Genomic DNA, 17,677 nt, shown 5'->3' with positions numbered 1-17,677 from the left:
TATGTCAGCCAGGTTCAACTCAAAGCTTTAGGAACAAAATAAAGGCGTATATTCTGGTAAGTAGTTTCTATAAATTCGGATTAGAACAGCTGCTTCTCAAGTAATTTCAAAATCATATGGTGCGTAATGCAAAATATACCACCTATTAAAGGTTTCGTATCATCCTCCAAAGTCTTATTTTAGCGTAAGCTATATTTATTATTTCACTACACTGATTGAATCCGCGTGCAACCTTCGGTTACATCTTGAAAGCGCAGTTTTCGTATTGCTACATTCAGAAAAAGCCCACTTTGTTTATTTTTGTTTATTTTATTTTTTTTGAACACACGCTGCGCAAAACAAGTGTTGCGTGAGATGAACCCCCCGCCCACCCAGTCTGTGCTCTCTAATCTTAAATTAGTAAAGCCATTTTTTCTTGGCTTGACATGCATCACTACGACATTTTTAAATGCCACGTGAATGCAGCACAAATCCCTACGCGTTTTGCGTGGCATCGCGTAGGTACTGCCCAGCCAAGATGGCTGACAGCATCCCGTTAAATCCGGTGCGGAACAACTCGAAGAGAATCCCGTATTACAACTCAGCCAGGCTTTCAAGGTATGGACGGGGTAGCTGAGCTGTTTTTTCGGTCTCGCACTAAAGCGACAGTCTTGTTGTCTGACACGTTTATGTGTTTTTGCTTTGCTTTTGCTTCCCGGGGCTCGGATCTGTGTACGGGGGTCGTGCTTGTTAGCTTGTTTTGCTAGTAGTGCTGTTGACAGCTCATTAGCGGTTTCTGCTTTAACAGCTGTTTGATTTTATCACACCGCCCCAGGTAAAGCTAGAAACCTGCGCAATATGTACTTTTGCTTTTTTACAAGTCCCATAATTCAGCCTGTCAGTGTAGCATATGTTAGTAATAGTTATCTGCTGTGTTCCCTCGGGCTTTTCATTTAAAGTCACATGATAGCTGTGCTGGCGTACTACGTCACATGATATATGAAGATAGTTACTTTCTGTAGTCATGATTCACCATCTTGCTCATCTTTCAGAATGGAGGAAGATGAACTAACACAGTCCTCAGGGTGAGGAATGGACAGGAAGCGAAGTAGGCGCATAACAAGGTACTTGTAGTTCAAGAGCATCCACAGCAAATAGCTTTGGGTCATGTTAACGTATAGGCAAGTGGCTAATTAAAGGTGGAAGGTAAAACCTCGACCCCTGCAGGGTTGGAATATGGTGGCCAAGTTAAGATTTAAGTAGAAAATATCCTAGTATGTTTCACGTCCACTTGTCTCCTTTGGTCACGGCAAAAATAATAAAAATTTCTCTTCTTCCTGTGGTGAAAAACATCTAGTGATCTACTTTAGGATGACAATGCCTCCAGCCATAGGGCACAAGGATTGGCTGGTTAGTTTGAGTATTAGAATGTTATAGTTTCAATAACACAAGATTACAACTTAGTTGAATTCCTATGGTAGATTTGAGTGCTGTACACCACTGTAATCAAGTAATCAAAACAGGGACTTGTATAAAAATCTAAAGCTAAACTAAAGGTTTTCTAGTAGTACATGATGGTTTAGCAGTTTAAGATTCCTTATGGGCTGAGAAACAGAGAGGTACTGCTTGCTAATACAAGACAGGTATGCTGTAGAGAAAAGACTGCTCTCTTTATCTTTTTTTTTTTTTTTTTACACTAATAGGGACCACATTTTACAAAAAACATCAAGTTGTGGTGGAAAGGATTAAAACTTAAGTGAAACCATAAATGGGTCAGTAAAGTGTTTACTGAGGGTACAGGTCAGGGGCGATTCTAGGATCAGAGCTTTGGGGGTGCTGAGCACCCAGAGCTGCTTAGCCGGGCAAGACAAACTTTACTCGTCACGATGAGACTTCTTCCCTGTCTCTGTCAGTCCCTGCATCCTTAAATGTCTCCAGTTGTCCTGAGTTCCCTCTGGCCTGTTCCTCCCTGGCCTCATCATCTGTTGTCTTCATCTCCGCTATCAGTCATCATAATTTTACCATCTCTATGCAAGTCTGCAAATTTCTTTATTAAATCGTAAGATTCTTAAATTCATCAAGTCTCTCTGTGCCTGGGTCCTCGTCACAAAACATGACATCATTGTTTTGTACATTGTAACACAATTTAATCCCCACATTTGTGAAAGAAAAGCAAAACACTTTTTTTTTTAAAGTCTGTAACAAAACCATCAAAAATGATCAAGGTTATTTAAATGCTGCAAAAGAAGAATGGATTGGAATTTAAAAAAAAAAAAATCCTAATCCCACACATCCTAACCATAATTACTTTACTGGGGGAAAATGATGAATGGTGATCATAGTGAGTAAAAAGTAAACTGGGTGCATTTTTTGGACAGAGATTCACTTTTAATGTGTATGTATAATACAATACAGATATATGAAAATAGACTCCAAAAATAGAGTCCTTGAAATCTACAAATTATTGATAAAAAAAAATTATAGAAATGGAGGCAACTTTGCCTATGGTACAATGTATGAAAATATCTTTACTGTAGATACTACTATGGCTCTGCAGATTTATTTCTTTTATTTTAACCTGTGTCGCCTCACCTTGAAGTTGGCAAATACTTTTGGTGGTCAACTCTCTCAAGCAGTTTAACAGTTTCTGTTTTGCCTGTCACTGTTCCTTGTCTGTTTTCTTACCTGGTTCTTCCTGACCTTGCACTTTCTCCTCATGTTCCCCTCTTTCTTTTAGATTTTAAATAGGCTGTATAAATTTCAATGGGAGTCGCCCCTGGTACAGGTTAAGGCAGTCAATTTATCATTCATCAAAGTAAACAGAATTTTCCAGCCTTCTTTTTCAGTGAGCTTCAATCATTGATGACAGACTGCCTAAATCAAAGTCTGAAACTTGTTGCTCCAAGGTGCCAACAGCAGCACTAACATTACAATGCAATAACAGTGACAAAACATTATATTTAGCAACACAGTTTAAATCAACTGTAAGCAAAAAAAAGTAGCCTTGGTAGTGTTTTTAATGGGGATTTTAAGTCAAACTATAACATAACTGCTTTATCCTTTAGTTCAACAATAACTAAATCAAATGAACCATGCAACTTCTCAGGAGCCTCCACAGTATTGAAATTAAAAGATATTTTATACTTGGGGATGTTGTGTCTTGGGTCAGACTTTGCAGCCAGTTGCTTAAAACCCTACTTTTCCACTACGTAACTGTATCAGTAATTTCCACCCAGCATTAGCTCTTCCTGTCATATGAAGTGCAACTAGTGAGTACTCCAGTGAGTCATTTGTTTACTTTTGGGTCACTCCTCACCAGCTGCTATTATCGCGTCTTTCATAGCCTGGTTATACTGGATGGTGTGTTTTTTGCTTCAAGTGGTGAAACAAGTTTGTTTCCACCTTTAGCAGAGACAGTTTTCTTGCTTATTCTGCAAAGCATTGTGCTTTTTTGGAGGCTGTTGAAGTAGTTTGTTTCTAAATAGTCGTCAGAGGCTGATATGTGGCTCTCGCTGTCAGAGATGTCTGGGCTACACTTGTTGTTGTTCGCACTAAGTATTGTAAACACCTGGCACAGCTCTATCCTTGATATCACATTGATGAAACATTTTTATAATGTAAAAATATGTACCCCATATTATCGTGGCGGGTGACACAATCTTAGAAGGATTGTATGGTCTCATGTGCACACATAAATCACAGACCTCAGCAACTGTAAAAGGTGTTTTGTAGTGGGTGGTAGTAATGTGCAATTCAACTGCAGTATATTAAAAGGCAAAAGTATTCAGTTTTATGTAGTTGTAGTTCACAACAGTAATCTCCTTAAGGCATTTACATTCAAGGGTAAAAACCATATGATATTACAAATAAAACCCCACCAATCAGATCCGGTGAGGGGATGATACCTCACTGAAAGAAAGATGGTAGAGTTGTATCTACCTTGCGTATTATGCCGATAAAATGGCTAGTATTCTGCCAGCGTAGCTCTGGCAGTTCATGTTAGACTGAGTCTATTTCTCTAAATTTGTCAGCACCAAGTCTAAAATAAAGAGCTTAGTTTCACTTGAAGTGCATCGAAGCAGAAACACCAGCGCACACCAGTGTAAAAACGCAAACAGCTATGTTGCCACGAGGGCAGGGATTCAGGAGAGGACAATAAATCCCACTTTGTTTCTAAGACCTGTAAGTTGTGTCCAATTTTACTATATCTCCTACTATGGCGAAAAGCACATTTAAACTTGGACTTCCTGGGAAAATCCTCTTCCACGCTGAACTCGTTTCTCATGATAGTGATGAAATTAATGTGGCAGTTTATTGATCCCTGTAGAGGAATGATGAGAACTGATTTTCTCAAACTGTTCCAAAGCATTTGTCCTGAAGCTGATGGAGAATGCTTTTCCACTGACACTCTGAGCAACTGTTGGCAACACCGTCAACGCTGCACCGGAGAGGCAGAAAACATTTTTACAAAGCAGCCCACGTTTCCCACAGGCTTGAGCTATTATGTAATCAGATGTGGGTGTTCCATCGCAAGAAACACTGTGGCTAATAATCCACTTTTTTTAGCAAGTTCGAATGGTGTGTAAAATATCACACATTTTGGTAACACTGAAACATTTCCCAGATCATATGACTCAAAGCTTTGAGCACAATATTTACAGGGTTAACACTACTACCTTTATGTTTATAGATCTGTCTAAAACAGTGTTTTTTTCTTATCCTCTTTAACAGTTCATCTCCCTGCATATTGTCATTCAATCAGTGTTTGTTTAGTTATAACTTGAGAAATCTGTGTATCTGTATCGACTCTTCTTCTCATCAGGTTCAGACTTGGCAAAGCTGGGTCTTTGGCTATGAAGTGAAGGATTTGGGGTATGTGACCAATGCAAGTGTCCTTGGATACAGTCCTCTAAAAAAACAAAAAACAAACGCTGCTTACTCTGAAGGTGGTGATGCTATGCACAGGATGTGTGCTGATTGATTGAAAGATTTGCTTGAACAAACAATGGATTGACAGCAGAGTTCACCATGAAGGGGGAAAAGTGTGAAAAGAATCAAAGGTCAAAAATAAAGAAGTACAAATGGTGGTTGGAGCGAACTGTTCTGGTGGCTTTGAACATTTGGTTTCTTTTCTTCACTTCTGTAATCTAAAGAAACACCCAAAACAAACAAAAAGTAGCCAGTAGTAGTTGTTGTATTTTTGACATAACCATTGATGACAACACACTGATGCAACATGCGGATACTGGTCTGCAAAGCTCTGTGTAGGACCAATACTGAACCTTTACAAGACACTGAAGTGCAGTGCTGAGTGTGTAAAGTCATTTGAATGAACAGGTCTTACTTTTTTTCTCACTAGAAGTTGTTCTTGAATGTCAGTATTTCCCCTACAGTGACACCAGCCATGTGTTTGACTGTGCTTGTGAAGATATTGAATGAAAATCTTGCATTACCAAGTGTCAGAACCTTAATTTTGGACATGACAACTAAATGCCAAAATCCTGACTTGAATCTTAAATTTTAACCCTAAAAAAACTCTTTTCTTAGGTTTGTTCTTTCTGATAGTAATAAACTCAAACTGGTTCTTGCAAATACAGCTGAACATAAATGTATTTAGTTTAGTGCCTCATGCTATAAAAAGGCTCCTGAGATCATGCTGCAAATCCAGGACATTTATTGGTGTTACAGTTTATCAAACTTCTTTAGGGATTTAATCCATCCATCAGCAGGCCTGCAATACTAAATACCTTCACTCACTTGTGTTATTTTAATAAGCAGTTTATATTTTCAATAGCCGTAATCACTCAAACACATTTGGTATGTGTATGCATGTAACTGGACTTTCAAAATAATAACTTAGTGTGCGTGTGTGTGTGTGTGTGTGTGTGTGTGTGTGTTTTTAGTGGACATCTGTAAATTGTTGCTACAAAAATGAACTGGGTTACACTCTTATATGACAATTAAAAATGAATTGCTTGCAGCTGAACTTCATTACTATATAGAGACAGAGTTATTTAGCTTACCCTCATTTAACAGAAAGAGTAGGATACTCGTTTTGGCGTTTAAAAAAGTAAATGCCATATTCAGGAACCCCCTGTTGTAGTCCCTTAGAATAAATTGCACCTCCTTTTGATGCTCAAAGTGCCAAAAGAAACCTTTGAACAACTCAGGAGAACTGTCTTCTTAAATATTGTGACTCAGTTATTTGAAAATGATCAGGATGTTGTATGAGGAACTTTATTTTTTGTACCAAACTATATCTGATAAGCACTTTGCTGTGCAGAAATATGGGTGTATCATGACAGGATATAAGCATGAACAGATTCCTGTTTGGCTAAGTTACAGTATTTGTTACCGGCATGTTTCTCTTGGCTCAGATGTTGTTCGACTTACAAAAAAAAGCGCTGCAATTTTTTGTTTTTTTGTTTTTTGTTTTGTTTTGTTCAAAATCTCATATAAATGAAACAAACTTTAAGATTAGTTCTAGCAAATTTTATTTGACAGAAAATACATTTTCAAATGTAGTGTAGTTGCTACACAAGAAATAATTATGACAAATATTTGTTTTATGATTTGTATGATGAATTGTACTTCTGTAAAATTTCTATTTCTATTTGTGGTGAGGCTGAATTGTGTTAATAGGGTTGTATTTTACGGAAAACACCATCATCATAGAGGGTGTTGATTTTGTGGAGACAATGAAGTGAATGTATAAACCAGCCAAGCCTAGTGGTGCACACCTTCTTCACTTGTTTAGAAACAGAGCTTTGGGAGTTTCTCTTCATATGGTTTATAAATAGGTAACAGCTTGTTTTGTAGCAGAAAGTCCTCTTAACCAAGTGGCATTATCTCCGGTCCTTCAACTAAAGTTGCAGACGCTCTCAGCTCAAACAAAGTCAGGCTACAGCAGGCGTCTAAATGTTTTACTGCTGGGGAGGGCTGCATCTGTGAGTTTGGACCTTAAGCTCTTAATCCTGCTCATGCTACGTTTGCTTGCGCGCATGTCCACATTTATTTATTTATTTTCAATAACAGACACTCTTGTACAGTGGAGTGACCTTTCAGTCTGCTTATATTGTAGTTTTTTTTTCTGAATGTATTTGATAAAAATAAGTTTTGGTTTCTAAAAAGAGATTTGAAGTTTAAGTAAGAAAAAAAGAAACCTAAGCAAAACACAAACCATCCCCAAATGGTAAAACTGAATTATGTTAAATTTGAATTAAATTCAGATTTGTTTGTTAGGTTATTTATTATTATTTTTAGTACAGTAAATTTTATTTGCTCAGAACATCCACCTCAGTATAGTACATGGAAGATCAGTACTTGTATGTGACATTGATCAGAAAAATGTTATTAATTTTTTCAGCTTTATTTTCCCTGTTGCTGATATGAGTCTCTGAATCTTTTACTGCTATATTTAATTGGCATCCACATTTTCATCACGTAATCTGGCAACGTCACTATAAATATTATCGAGGTCATTGCAGAGTTGACGTGACCACAATGTGTTTGTTTTTTTTTCTTATAAGAATCTAGACATTTATTAGAGGGCGTCTCATGAATAAGGTAGTATATCTTCTCAACGGTGTTTTTAGTGTTTATTATGTGAAAGTGCTGTTGGCTCTACCCTTCTAACTAGCTTTAATCTTGGCTTTTCTCACTGAATCTTGCACATCTTGTACTTTGAAGTGCTTTTTTAGTATTTATTTATTTTTTTACCTTGAGATTTGCCCAAGTATAAAGTTGATCATAGATGCTGTTACTTGTTCACACTGCTTGGATATACTGTTTTTACGATTTAAGATTAAAAAGGTTGAGTTTAATGTAATGAATAGAGTACTTTTTTCTTCTTTTTTTAAACTAGTGAAGTGAATTTTGACAGTTTTTTCAAAATGTATTCATTTATTTATTTTTAGTACAGTCTCAGCAGAGAATGTGAATACTTATGACCTTATTAATTTGTGTTTTTGGACACAATCTGAACACAAGTTTTTTTTTTTTTTTGCCACTCACGTCAGAGACCACAGATTGAGTTGTACACATCAGACTTCATGTGCAGTGGTTGACACAGTTATGCTGAATTTACAACTAAAACAAATGAAAACACTGTTACAAAAAGGAATGAAGCACAAGAGTTGCTTTATCGTGTTGTCATAATTTTATATTTAAATTGTTTATCCATTTCAGCATGTTTCTAAAATTGTTCTCCAACACACATACTTACCCTCGTTCAAAGTAACTGAGTCTTCCTAACACAGCTTACTGTTCTTTCAGATACTCTTTAGAAGATGAGCCCTCTAACTTGGATGAAATGCCCCTGATGATGTCGGAGGAAGGCTTTGAGAATGACGAGAGCGACTACCAGACTCTACCCCGGGCCAGAGTCAATCAGAGACACAGTGGCCTCGCCTGGTTCCTCCTGGGAGGATGGAAAGTCCTGTGTGGGAGGTACTTCTGCACCATTGTTGTTAATATGTTGATTTAATAATTATTTTTTATAGTGACGGTTTAGGCAAAATATTGATTGTTTACATTTTGGGTTATGTATCTGGGTGTTTTCTGATTATTCACTCAAGCCCTACTATTTTTTAATAGGAAAATTCAATGAAAGCCTTTTAAGCAAAAATAGATTAACTATGTTTTCAGTGAAGTTTCTATTTCTGATCCCTGCTGCAACCACATATTTTTTTACCTTCTGCCAAACACTGCACCACCTTCTTGTATGTTTTCTAAATAAACTTAAAGGAACCTGTAATATAATTTTCTAGCAATTAGACTACTTGAATAATATTTGTAATAGAAGCTTGTCCATAACAGATCTGTAAACACACAAAAAATAGATTGCAAGTTCACTCTGGGATATAAAATGGATTGTGCTTGTAGCCCAGTAGTCTTTGCTAAATAACATATTTTCATAGCAAAATACTCGGATATGTTTTGCCAAATGCTTTACTGACGTCGCCTTATTTTTAATCTACAGACTAGAGTAGTCCAACTGGACATTTAACATTTCCGACAGTCTTTCTGTAAATGCAAGCGTATTGTATAATGTCAGCAAGCATGCTTGTGATGATCAGTTTGGATTTCAAACGCACTGGTAGCTGTGCATGAAGTGCAAAGAGAGGATAAGGGCATGTTTTTTGGTCGGGTTCCTCGATGCGCACCATCAGTCCAAAAAGATTTTCAGGTCAAACAGAACAGGGTGGTTTATCCGACTAATGATTTATTTGACAGGTTTTGCCCTCTAACGACGCTCCTTTCAGGCTAAGAGGACTGTTTGTTTGTGTACATTTATAAACACTTGTTTGTGTAGTACTCCAGTGCCCAAAATGTAACATTCACCGCTGCTGCAATTTCATAGCATATTCGGTTTTCAGTTCAGTTTTGTTGGTAGTGGTACGTGTCCAATTGAAGCTGCATATTGATCCCCCTCCCCATCCCCCCACTAATGAACAAATCGGATTTTTCACAGCTGACCAGTTTGATGCTTTCCAGTAATTTTATGTGTGCATAGTGTGGGATTATAAAACACAAATAATTCACAGTGAATAAGCCCCGACTGTTCAAATGGCATATTATTTGAATAGCATTCATTTGCTCAAATAATCGCTCTTATGAATCTGGACTCAGAGTGCACAGAGACAGAGAACGTCGAGGCCAATACAAACAGGACTTTTTACCAAAGTTGATTTATTTAGTTTCATGTTTTGCCAAGTTGCTTAAAATGTGGAAAAGCCAAGCCGTTCAGCATGACGGTATACACTGACACTCTCCCCTCTTTCCCCCCAGGTGCCAGTTTAGGTCATGCTCAGATCACGCTGCTCTCATTGAAATTTACCCGCACACTATGCCACTGTTTGCGTTTGATATCAGATATGGGAGATAAGCCCCCATTGTAGTCATTACCAGGTTGATGGAAAGTCACTTACTTTTTGAAAAGTAAATGTCGATCTGAACCCGTCTGTCGTTATTGAGTTTTGATAATATGGTGGTAATGATAGTGCATAAAAGCAGAAATGGACTAGGGGTAAAACTACAAACTACATATAAAAGTTGTTACATCTGCTGCTGTGTTGGCGTTTGTTAACTGTGGAGGTGCAACACATAAACATAAATATCGGCTTCTCAGTGCTCAGTACCAAACTAGTAAAATATTAAAAATGGAAGTTCAGTAAAAGTAAGGCACAGGCTTCTTGGACAATATTTGTCACCCGTTCAGCAGACACACACCTGTGGGCACGCGTCTCAGTCGAAGCAACGCACCACTATTTTTAAGCCTTGATAGTATCCAAAAATTATTCAGTGTGGAGTTGTTATGATGGAGGAAATTACCAATTGTATCAGATTGCAAACTTGCATTTTAACATTTATATCATGGGAATTGTTTCACTTTTTGAATCCGCCCCAAGTGGCCACTGGTGGAACTGCAGTTTTTAGCTTTTTTATGTTGCCTTCTTTTTAACCTCAGAGGTTGCTGTTTGGGTAAAACTAACAAAACTAATGCGTGTCAACCAATTTCATGCAGTAGTTTGGTTGTATACATGCAACATGTTTGGCTCTTAAGCTTAAATTGATTATCCAGCTCTGAACTTGTCTGACTTTTAACATAATTAGCAAGGGATTTCCCACCAGGAGAGATGCTAACCTTTTTAGATGATTCATAGCGTTAAAAGCAAAGGACCTCTTTATACAAGTGGGTCAAAAAAAAAGCCTTGAAGATCTAATTTACACTGATGAGACCTGGAATATAAATCACATCAGTACTGTAGGACGCAGCAGAACACAGCTGTGAGGCTCCATGGCTACTAATGGTTTAACAGCTGAGAACGTTAATGAGAATGAATAAACCAATTTGAAGTGGACGTCACGGTTGCGTCACTGTAGTTGCAGAAAAACAGGAAACTGGTGAAAGATGCAAGAAAACTGGTGAATCTAAGGAAAAACTAAAAATGTCTTTTTCTGCTTCTTTATTTATTGCAGAATATAAATGAAGAGAATAAGATGGCCTGCTGTTTGGTTCATGTTTGCAATTTGGATAAGAATTGTTTTTCTTTTATATATAGTATTTTTATATGTGTTTACACACACAGTTGTTGTTGAATTGTAAGTTATTGATATTTATAGAGCTAGTTGAGTCTCTCTGTCTCTCACATTTATATTACTAATGTAAATTTTCGTTTCATTTTTAAGGGAAGACAGTTGTGTTGCCTCGATGTATCAGCAGCAGCCATACCATCCTCTCCCATTGCACAACCCCCTCATTTAAATGAACATGTTTGAATAGACATATTCACTCAGTGTGCACCACTGTTGCCACAAAGAAGCTGGCTTTACTTTGGAAACCCCCACCTCCAGTTACAAAAGCCCAATGGATTACCACATGTACTGATATAATTAGTAGGGAGCTATTAGTGACGTTACTGCACCGTGCTAGAGCTGGCACTGTTTAAGCATTGTAAGCAAGGAAGGGCAAAATCACAGATTTGCTTTAATCGCTTTTTCTATGTTTTGCTTAAATTTGTATCCTGTGTTGTGCAAACTCTACAGAGATCCTCAAAGTCGTGTATTTTCTGTTTATTGGTTATATTTTTATCTTTATTATTTTAAGCTCTGTGTCTGGAGAAAATTCTGAGACTTTTTGACATCAATAATGATTTAAAAACAAACTCACGCAGTTACAGAGTGATTACTGAAATGTAAGAAGGCTGAAAATAAGTTTTAGACTCTGGTTGCTATGACAAATATTAAGTTGAATTTTAGGTTTTCAAAAATGTTTTCTGTTTTTTTTCTTATTTTGAAAAAAATCATATTCTGCGCAGGTTCTGGTTGGTAATCTGTTAAAATGTTACTAAACCTGTCAGGCAGTTGTAGTAAAGTGTAAAAAAGTAAAATAAGGAGAAGTTTAAGAATAATTAATCTTTTTCAAGCTGCATATTTTTTTTCTCTTACCTATGCTCCCTTTGTTGTTGTTGTTTTTTTTTTTTTTTTTTAATAAAGTCACTTCAGCACATTCTATTACTTGGATGCCCTTCTCTTGCACCACCTACTTCTCCTTCATCCTTTTACCACAACCCATATTACTTGTTGCTATATTACAAATATTGACAGTCAGTATGTTTCTATAAAAATACAGAATGGTTTCCAAAAAGCCCTTGAAGCAGTTTGTAGCTCACCACATGCTAACATTAAAACCTGAAAAAATAAACGGTTTTATATATGTAAGATGTTTCCTTTTCATCATCTGTTAAATTGATTTTGTGACCTAATGTGGAACTTTCTGACTCCGCTGGTACAAAAATAAATATCCCCAAAAAGCCATAAAGGCAGTGCTGTCTTGTTGTTGTAATTTTTGCCTTTTTTTTGGTCTGTTTTTAATCATATTGACATCTTCTTTTGTAAGCTGCTGTGACTGTCTGGCTCATATATGTCGGAGGAAGAAGGAGCTGAAGGCAAGGACAGTTTGGCTCGGCTGCCCTGAGAAGTGTGAAGAGAAGTACCCCAAAAATGCCATCAAAAACCAGAAATACAACATCATCACCTTTGTGCCTGGGGTGAGTGGCAGTAGCTCCCACACAACCTGTAGCCTGTTTCAAATTAACTGTCTTGCTTTGGTAACCGAATTCGCATTTCGTGCCCTGATCTTTGCTCTTAATGCAGCAGTTTTTCCTTTTATCGAGTCCATGTTCCCAGTCTTTATAGTGTCTACAGTATCAATTCATCCTTTCAGCTGAAATCAGTCGTTTTTTTTCACTGACTAACAGACTGTAATGCACAGGAGCATTCACTGGATCTCATTGTTAACTATTCTGTCATTAAGTTAAGGGTTTACTCTGTAGGGAACATTAGAGATCCATCAGAGTTACTTATTAAAAAGCAAATGGTTCCTTGATTAAGAGGGCTGCCTTCAGCCCTGGCCATTAAATGTCAACTGTCTATTAGAGACGTAGATATTCTCGTCGACGGTGAACAAAATGGCTGTTTTTTTCCCTCCACTTTGAATTATTAAATACACACGAATTGAGTTAGCAGTTTGCATTTTCCCCTAAAGGTCAGGAGGTTCATTAACTGTAGAGCGTCGTGCATTGATCTCATTGTCTCTGATAATCTGTGACTAGACACTGGACTCTCATTATTGCAAACATTATTCAAAATTTGACCTTAGATGACTAGAATACTGCGATCTCCTTGGTGATAGATGGCACATTAGCAAAGAAGCTTGAGCCGCTCACAAGAGCTACTTTGGTATGTGTAATATAAGAGAGTCTCTGGTGATTTCCACCTGAAATGGTATCTGATTGAGTCAACCTCATGTTGATTTATCAACACAATGCGCCTGTTTTCCTCCTTCGTTTGAAGCTTTGGTCACGCAGTGCAGGATTATTCTTGAAAGTTTTAGGCACTGACATCGTACCTAGTTGCCCTTACATGTGAAATCTGCACCCTGCGTGCCATTTGAAACAGACGTTCTCAAAGTGTCAGAGTTTCCATTAGGTTAATGTAAAGTTAACAGCATTAACATGTATCTTGTTCCCTCTTGGAACGTGTACAGTAACCCATCCCGTCTGGTTTGTTTCTGCCGCTGCATCCTCTTTTATCTTGTCTGCAGCTGTCGTCATCTTTGACTCACCTTGCTGACATGTTCACTCACCTCGCTGAATCTTTGTCTTCTGTCCCCTCTCAGGTTCTCTACCAGCAGTTCAAGTTCTTCCTCAATCTTTATTTTCTAGTGGTGGCCTGCTCACAGTTTGTGCCATCACTGAAAATTGGATACTTGTACACATATTGGGCACCTCTGGTAAATGTTTTTATTTATTTATTTTTGATCTATCAAGTTGTTTGCAACTAAATTAAATGTACAGTGAAGCCAAATTAGTCGTACTGTTGGAATTCAGCAAGAGAATAAACCCATATTTTTCCACTTTTTACTATTGCAACAGTTTTAAGTGAGAACCTGCCCCAATTTGTTAATGTTAAGCAAATGCCAGTGTAGTTTAAATTAATGGATTTTATTATTGATAAAAGTCAGTTTTTAAAGCACTCCTTTGTCGATCAGGGTTTTGTGCTAGCTGTCACAATGGTGCGGGAGGCTGTGGACGAAGTGAGACGTTATCAGCGAGACAAAGAGATGAACTCTCAACTCTACAGCAAACTGACAGTGAGAGGTTAGTAAGACAACTGAAAGAGACCTATTCACCTTCCACCTTATTCTTCTAGCTGTTTGCTGACATTATGAAGACTCTTATTCCAATGATTGAGGCTCCATGCAATTAAAAGATGGCTCTCCACTGGCTTCACACTTGCAACAGAAGTCATTCTTCTCACTGTAATTGCATTGACTCTTTTTTTTTTCCTTCAAATTTATAAACGCCTAAGATCTGTGCCTTGTGTTGATCGTAGCACTTCACAGCCACCGTGTACATATGTACATGTTTGTGCATGTAAGCGCAGTGAAAGAGGAAGGTTCTCAGCGGATATTGGGGTGGTTTAATTGAGAGTGACCTTCTATGTCATTGTTTTTGTCTGACTCTGACCAGAGATGAAAACAAAAGGGTATTACGTTATCAAGCTGGAGATAATCAATCAATTAGAAGGTGAGAGGGGGAAAAAAGAGCAATAGCAAAAAGTGGGCTGTGGTTTTAAGAGTCGGCATCATTTCCATGGGCCAAAAATCAATATCTGCATTTTATTTCATGACATAATTTAGTTTGAAGGTGTTTCAGAATACAAGTCTAGAGTCTTTCACAATTTCTGTGCTTTTCCTTAGGTAAAATTCAAGTGAAAAGTTCAGACATACAAGTTGGAGACCTGATCATCGTGGAGAAGGTAAATCTCTCCTGTCTTTACCTCTAGATGCCTCTGCACGGAAGGATTCTGAAGGGATTCAGTTAGGTGTATTTGCTTGATAGGTGCTGATTTGACTCATTTTTAAGCTATTTAAAATATATAAAATAGGAATTTGATAGTTTAGCCAACATTTTTGGAATTTATTTTCATATACTATGAAAAGATGTTTGTTTAAAAGTAAAAGCAACCACAAAAAAGGTTCTAAATTCTTCAAAACATTAGCTTGAGCTAATTTTATAAGCATTTGCATCTTTGCTAACAGGCAGATATTCTAAAACAGATTAATGGATTTGATTTAAACAGTACGGTGGGAAATGTGTTTTATTTTTTAAAAATGATCAATTTGTGATGTTTGGTTCTAGGTCAATTCCAGCTCCAAATTTTTATTCTTGGACTCTTAATATTTTTTTTCCTTCTCTTCCTTTAATGCCACCCTGTCTTTCTAGACCACTTTCATCTGATTGGCTGCTATTCCCAAACAAATTGGTTTGTTTACTAGGAGTTTGTTTCTGTGCTCAAAACCCCAAAACACCTGAAATAACTGTCTGAGGGAAATCCTCTCTCACTGACATCAAACACAGCCAAGAGTATAAAAAAAACAGTCTAAAACAGAGTGTTTAGGGTGAAACTTGTGCTTTTGGGTCCTTTCCTATACACCACTGTTAAAGTGATATATGTGAAGTAAAATGGTGAAAAGCACACTAAGTCCATTTTAACATTTTCATTGCTGTACATTAGATTCACATAAAGTGAAGTCAGGGTATTGACCATATTTAATTATTCAGGACGATTTGGAGGGGTTTTGTCATAGTGCTCAATGACACACCACCTTTAACATTTTCTTCCTTTCTTCTTCTTCTTCTTCTTTTCCTAGAACCAAAGGATTCCTGCAGATATGATTTTCCTGAGGACATCTGAAAAAACTGGTGAGCAGATGAACTCCGGGTCTGTTTTTTTTTTGTTTGTTTGTTTGTTTTTTAAATCAGTCATTGTAAAGCAGGAAATATGTTGGAGACGCAAGTAGATCAGCATTACCTGTACACACCTGTAACGGTATGTTTTCAAAAAAAGTAGTGCAAAGAATGCTTACAGTTGAACTTTTGTGTTCTCTGTGGCAGTTCAGCCAGCTGAGTCAAGTGTATTTAGGTGAGAAATGTGACTTTTCCCTACACTTCTAATCCTTTGACAAGTCACCCTGTGATTTATATGATTTGTTCAGGTGACTGACAATGCAAATTCTAATTAATCAATGAACTGCATCAGATCCTGGCTCTTTTCTGAGTGGCATCAGGAGGAAATGTTCAGAGGACATCATTTCCATCAATCTTTGATATGTCAATAAGCTTGGCAGGAAGTTGTTGATGTCTTTGTCTCTAACTCACACACCCACACACATCCACATAAAATAACATATTTCTCTATCGCGCATAGGCTCGTATATTTTGTCTTTCACATACTCATATACACCCTCACATCCCAGTGGTGTCACGTGACAAGCTGACCTGCCATTACTGCAGAGGGAAAGCATGAATCATCCCACTTGTGTTAATGTTTTCCATGATACTTAACCCTCCAGGGATGGTTTATAGTTGCCCTTTTACCCTCTCTGTCAGATAGTTGCTCTCATCCATCAGTTTCATATGTAATATTGCCTCAGATCAATACAGGTCACCACTGCTCAATTTTTATCAGGCTTTGCGGTGTTCACAGCAACCGCAGAGGCGTTCTGTTGTGCTACAGGCTCTGTATTAATGCTCAAGTTATTAGATTAAGACAATTTCTATGTGCTGCGAATATGTTTACGTTCTTTAGCACATGGTAATGTGGAAGCATGCTTTTCAAGCATGTTTTTTGGTTCAACAAAGCAGTCTCATGATTTTGGCCTTTAATTGTTTAATCCACAGGATATACTTTTTAAACTTTGGTCACTGTCAGGTTTCTAAAAATGCAAATGTTAAAAAAGTCTATTGCTAATACATAATAACATTATAATGTGTGTTAAAACACAGAAAAATTGTCATTTTCAGAAGAAAAGCTTTTTGGATTAAATGTGAGTTATAATCTATTTGTCTTATATGGGAAGGTCAATTAACACAACAAACTAGTAAGCATGGCTACATGAATAAGTATCTGTACCCCACTTTCAGTGTGAAAGAGCAATGCAAAGTATGCAATCACAACAACTGTGCAGTCTTTGAGAGCTTTTGTGTTTTTCCAGGTTCGTGTTTTATCCGAACAGATCAGCTGGATGGAGAAACAGACTGGAAACTGAAAGTTGCCGTTGGCTGCACACAACGGCTGCCAGCAGTAGGGGTATGGATACGTTAGTGAATCTCTGGTAACAAACTGTCTGTGAATGAGTGTTGAGTTATCACTAACAGCGCTGCTCATCGAATGTCTGTGCTGTGATGGAAACCTAATCACTGATGACAGACAGCAGGAACAGTCTGAACCTGACAGCAGCTTCCTTTAACTGGAGATGATACCCAACACTTCAGATTTGAGTTTTTGTTTTTTTGTTGCCACTTAATGCAATCAGATAATTAAAGTTTCAGCAAGTCATTTGATGATTGAGCCACGGCTTCTGTATTGGGTTTCAAGGCACCCGAAGATGGCACAAGCTTTCTTTAGTTGAGCCAGTTTTTGACTTGTTAACACGCCTCACTTTTATACTTCATTAAAAGATTGTTCATTTGCCAGAGAATATTGGGAGCTAAAGTAAATTGGTTTGATGCGCTTTCACAACAAGAAGGGTTGCTGACTGTGAATAGTTGAGGTCCTAACTAATCAAGTATGTCCCCCATCCTACGTAGAAACTTTTGTAATATAAGCTCTAAATTATCATCATGTCTAC

General features: G+C 37.5%; 1 protein-coding gene across 3 annotated transcripts in view; it reads left to right on the top strand.

Moving 5' to 3' along the window:
* The first annotated feature begins 448 nt into the window (after positions 1-448).
* atp9b (ATPase phospholipid transporting 9B) overlaps positions 449-17,677 on the top strand; it is a 42,669-nt gene continuing 25,440 nt past the window's right edge. For 2 of the 3 annotated variants that reach the window (XM_087834685.1, XM_087834684.1), the window contains exons 1-8: positions 449-597; positions 8,254-8,427; positions 12,380-12,530; positions 13,661-13,774; positions 14,033-14,141; positions 14,744-14,802; positions 15,698-15,749; positions 17,042-17,136. In XM_087834685.1, the coding sequence (XP_087690811.1) occupies positions 449-597; positions 8,254-8,427; positions 12,380-12,530; positions 13,661-13,774; positions 14,033-14,141; positions 14,744-14,802; positions 15,698-15,749; positions 17,042-17,136 (903 nt within the window). Of the gene's footprint in view, positions 598-1,031; positions 1,104-8,253; positions 8,428-12,379; positions 12,531-13,660; positions 13,775-14,032; positions 14,142-14,743; positions 14,803-15,697; positions 15,750-17,041; positions 17,137-17,677 lie in introns of all 3 variants that reach the window. The other variant, XM_087834686.1, reaches the window with a different exon arrangement.

This window comes from Neolamprologus brichardi, chromosome 22, assembly GCF_056152115.1.
Source record: "Neolamprologus brichardi isolate AB-2024 chromosome 22, ASM5615211v1, whole genome shotgun sequence".
Lineage (NCBI taxonomy): Eukaryota > Metazoa > Chordata > Actinopteri > Cichliformes > Cichlidae > Neolamprologus > Neolamprologus brichardi.
Note: the sequence above shows the minus strand (reverse complement) of the source record. Positions and strands in the feature narration are given on the sequence as shown.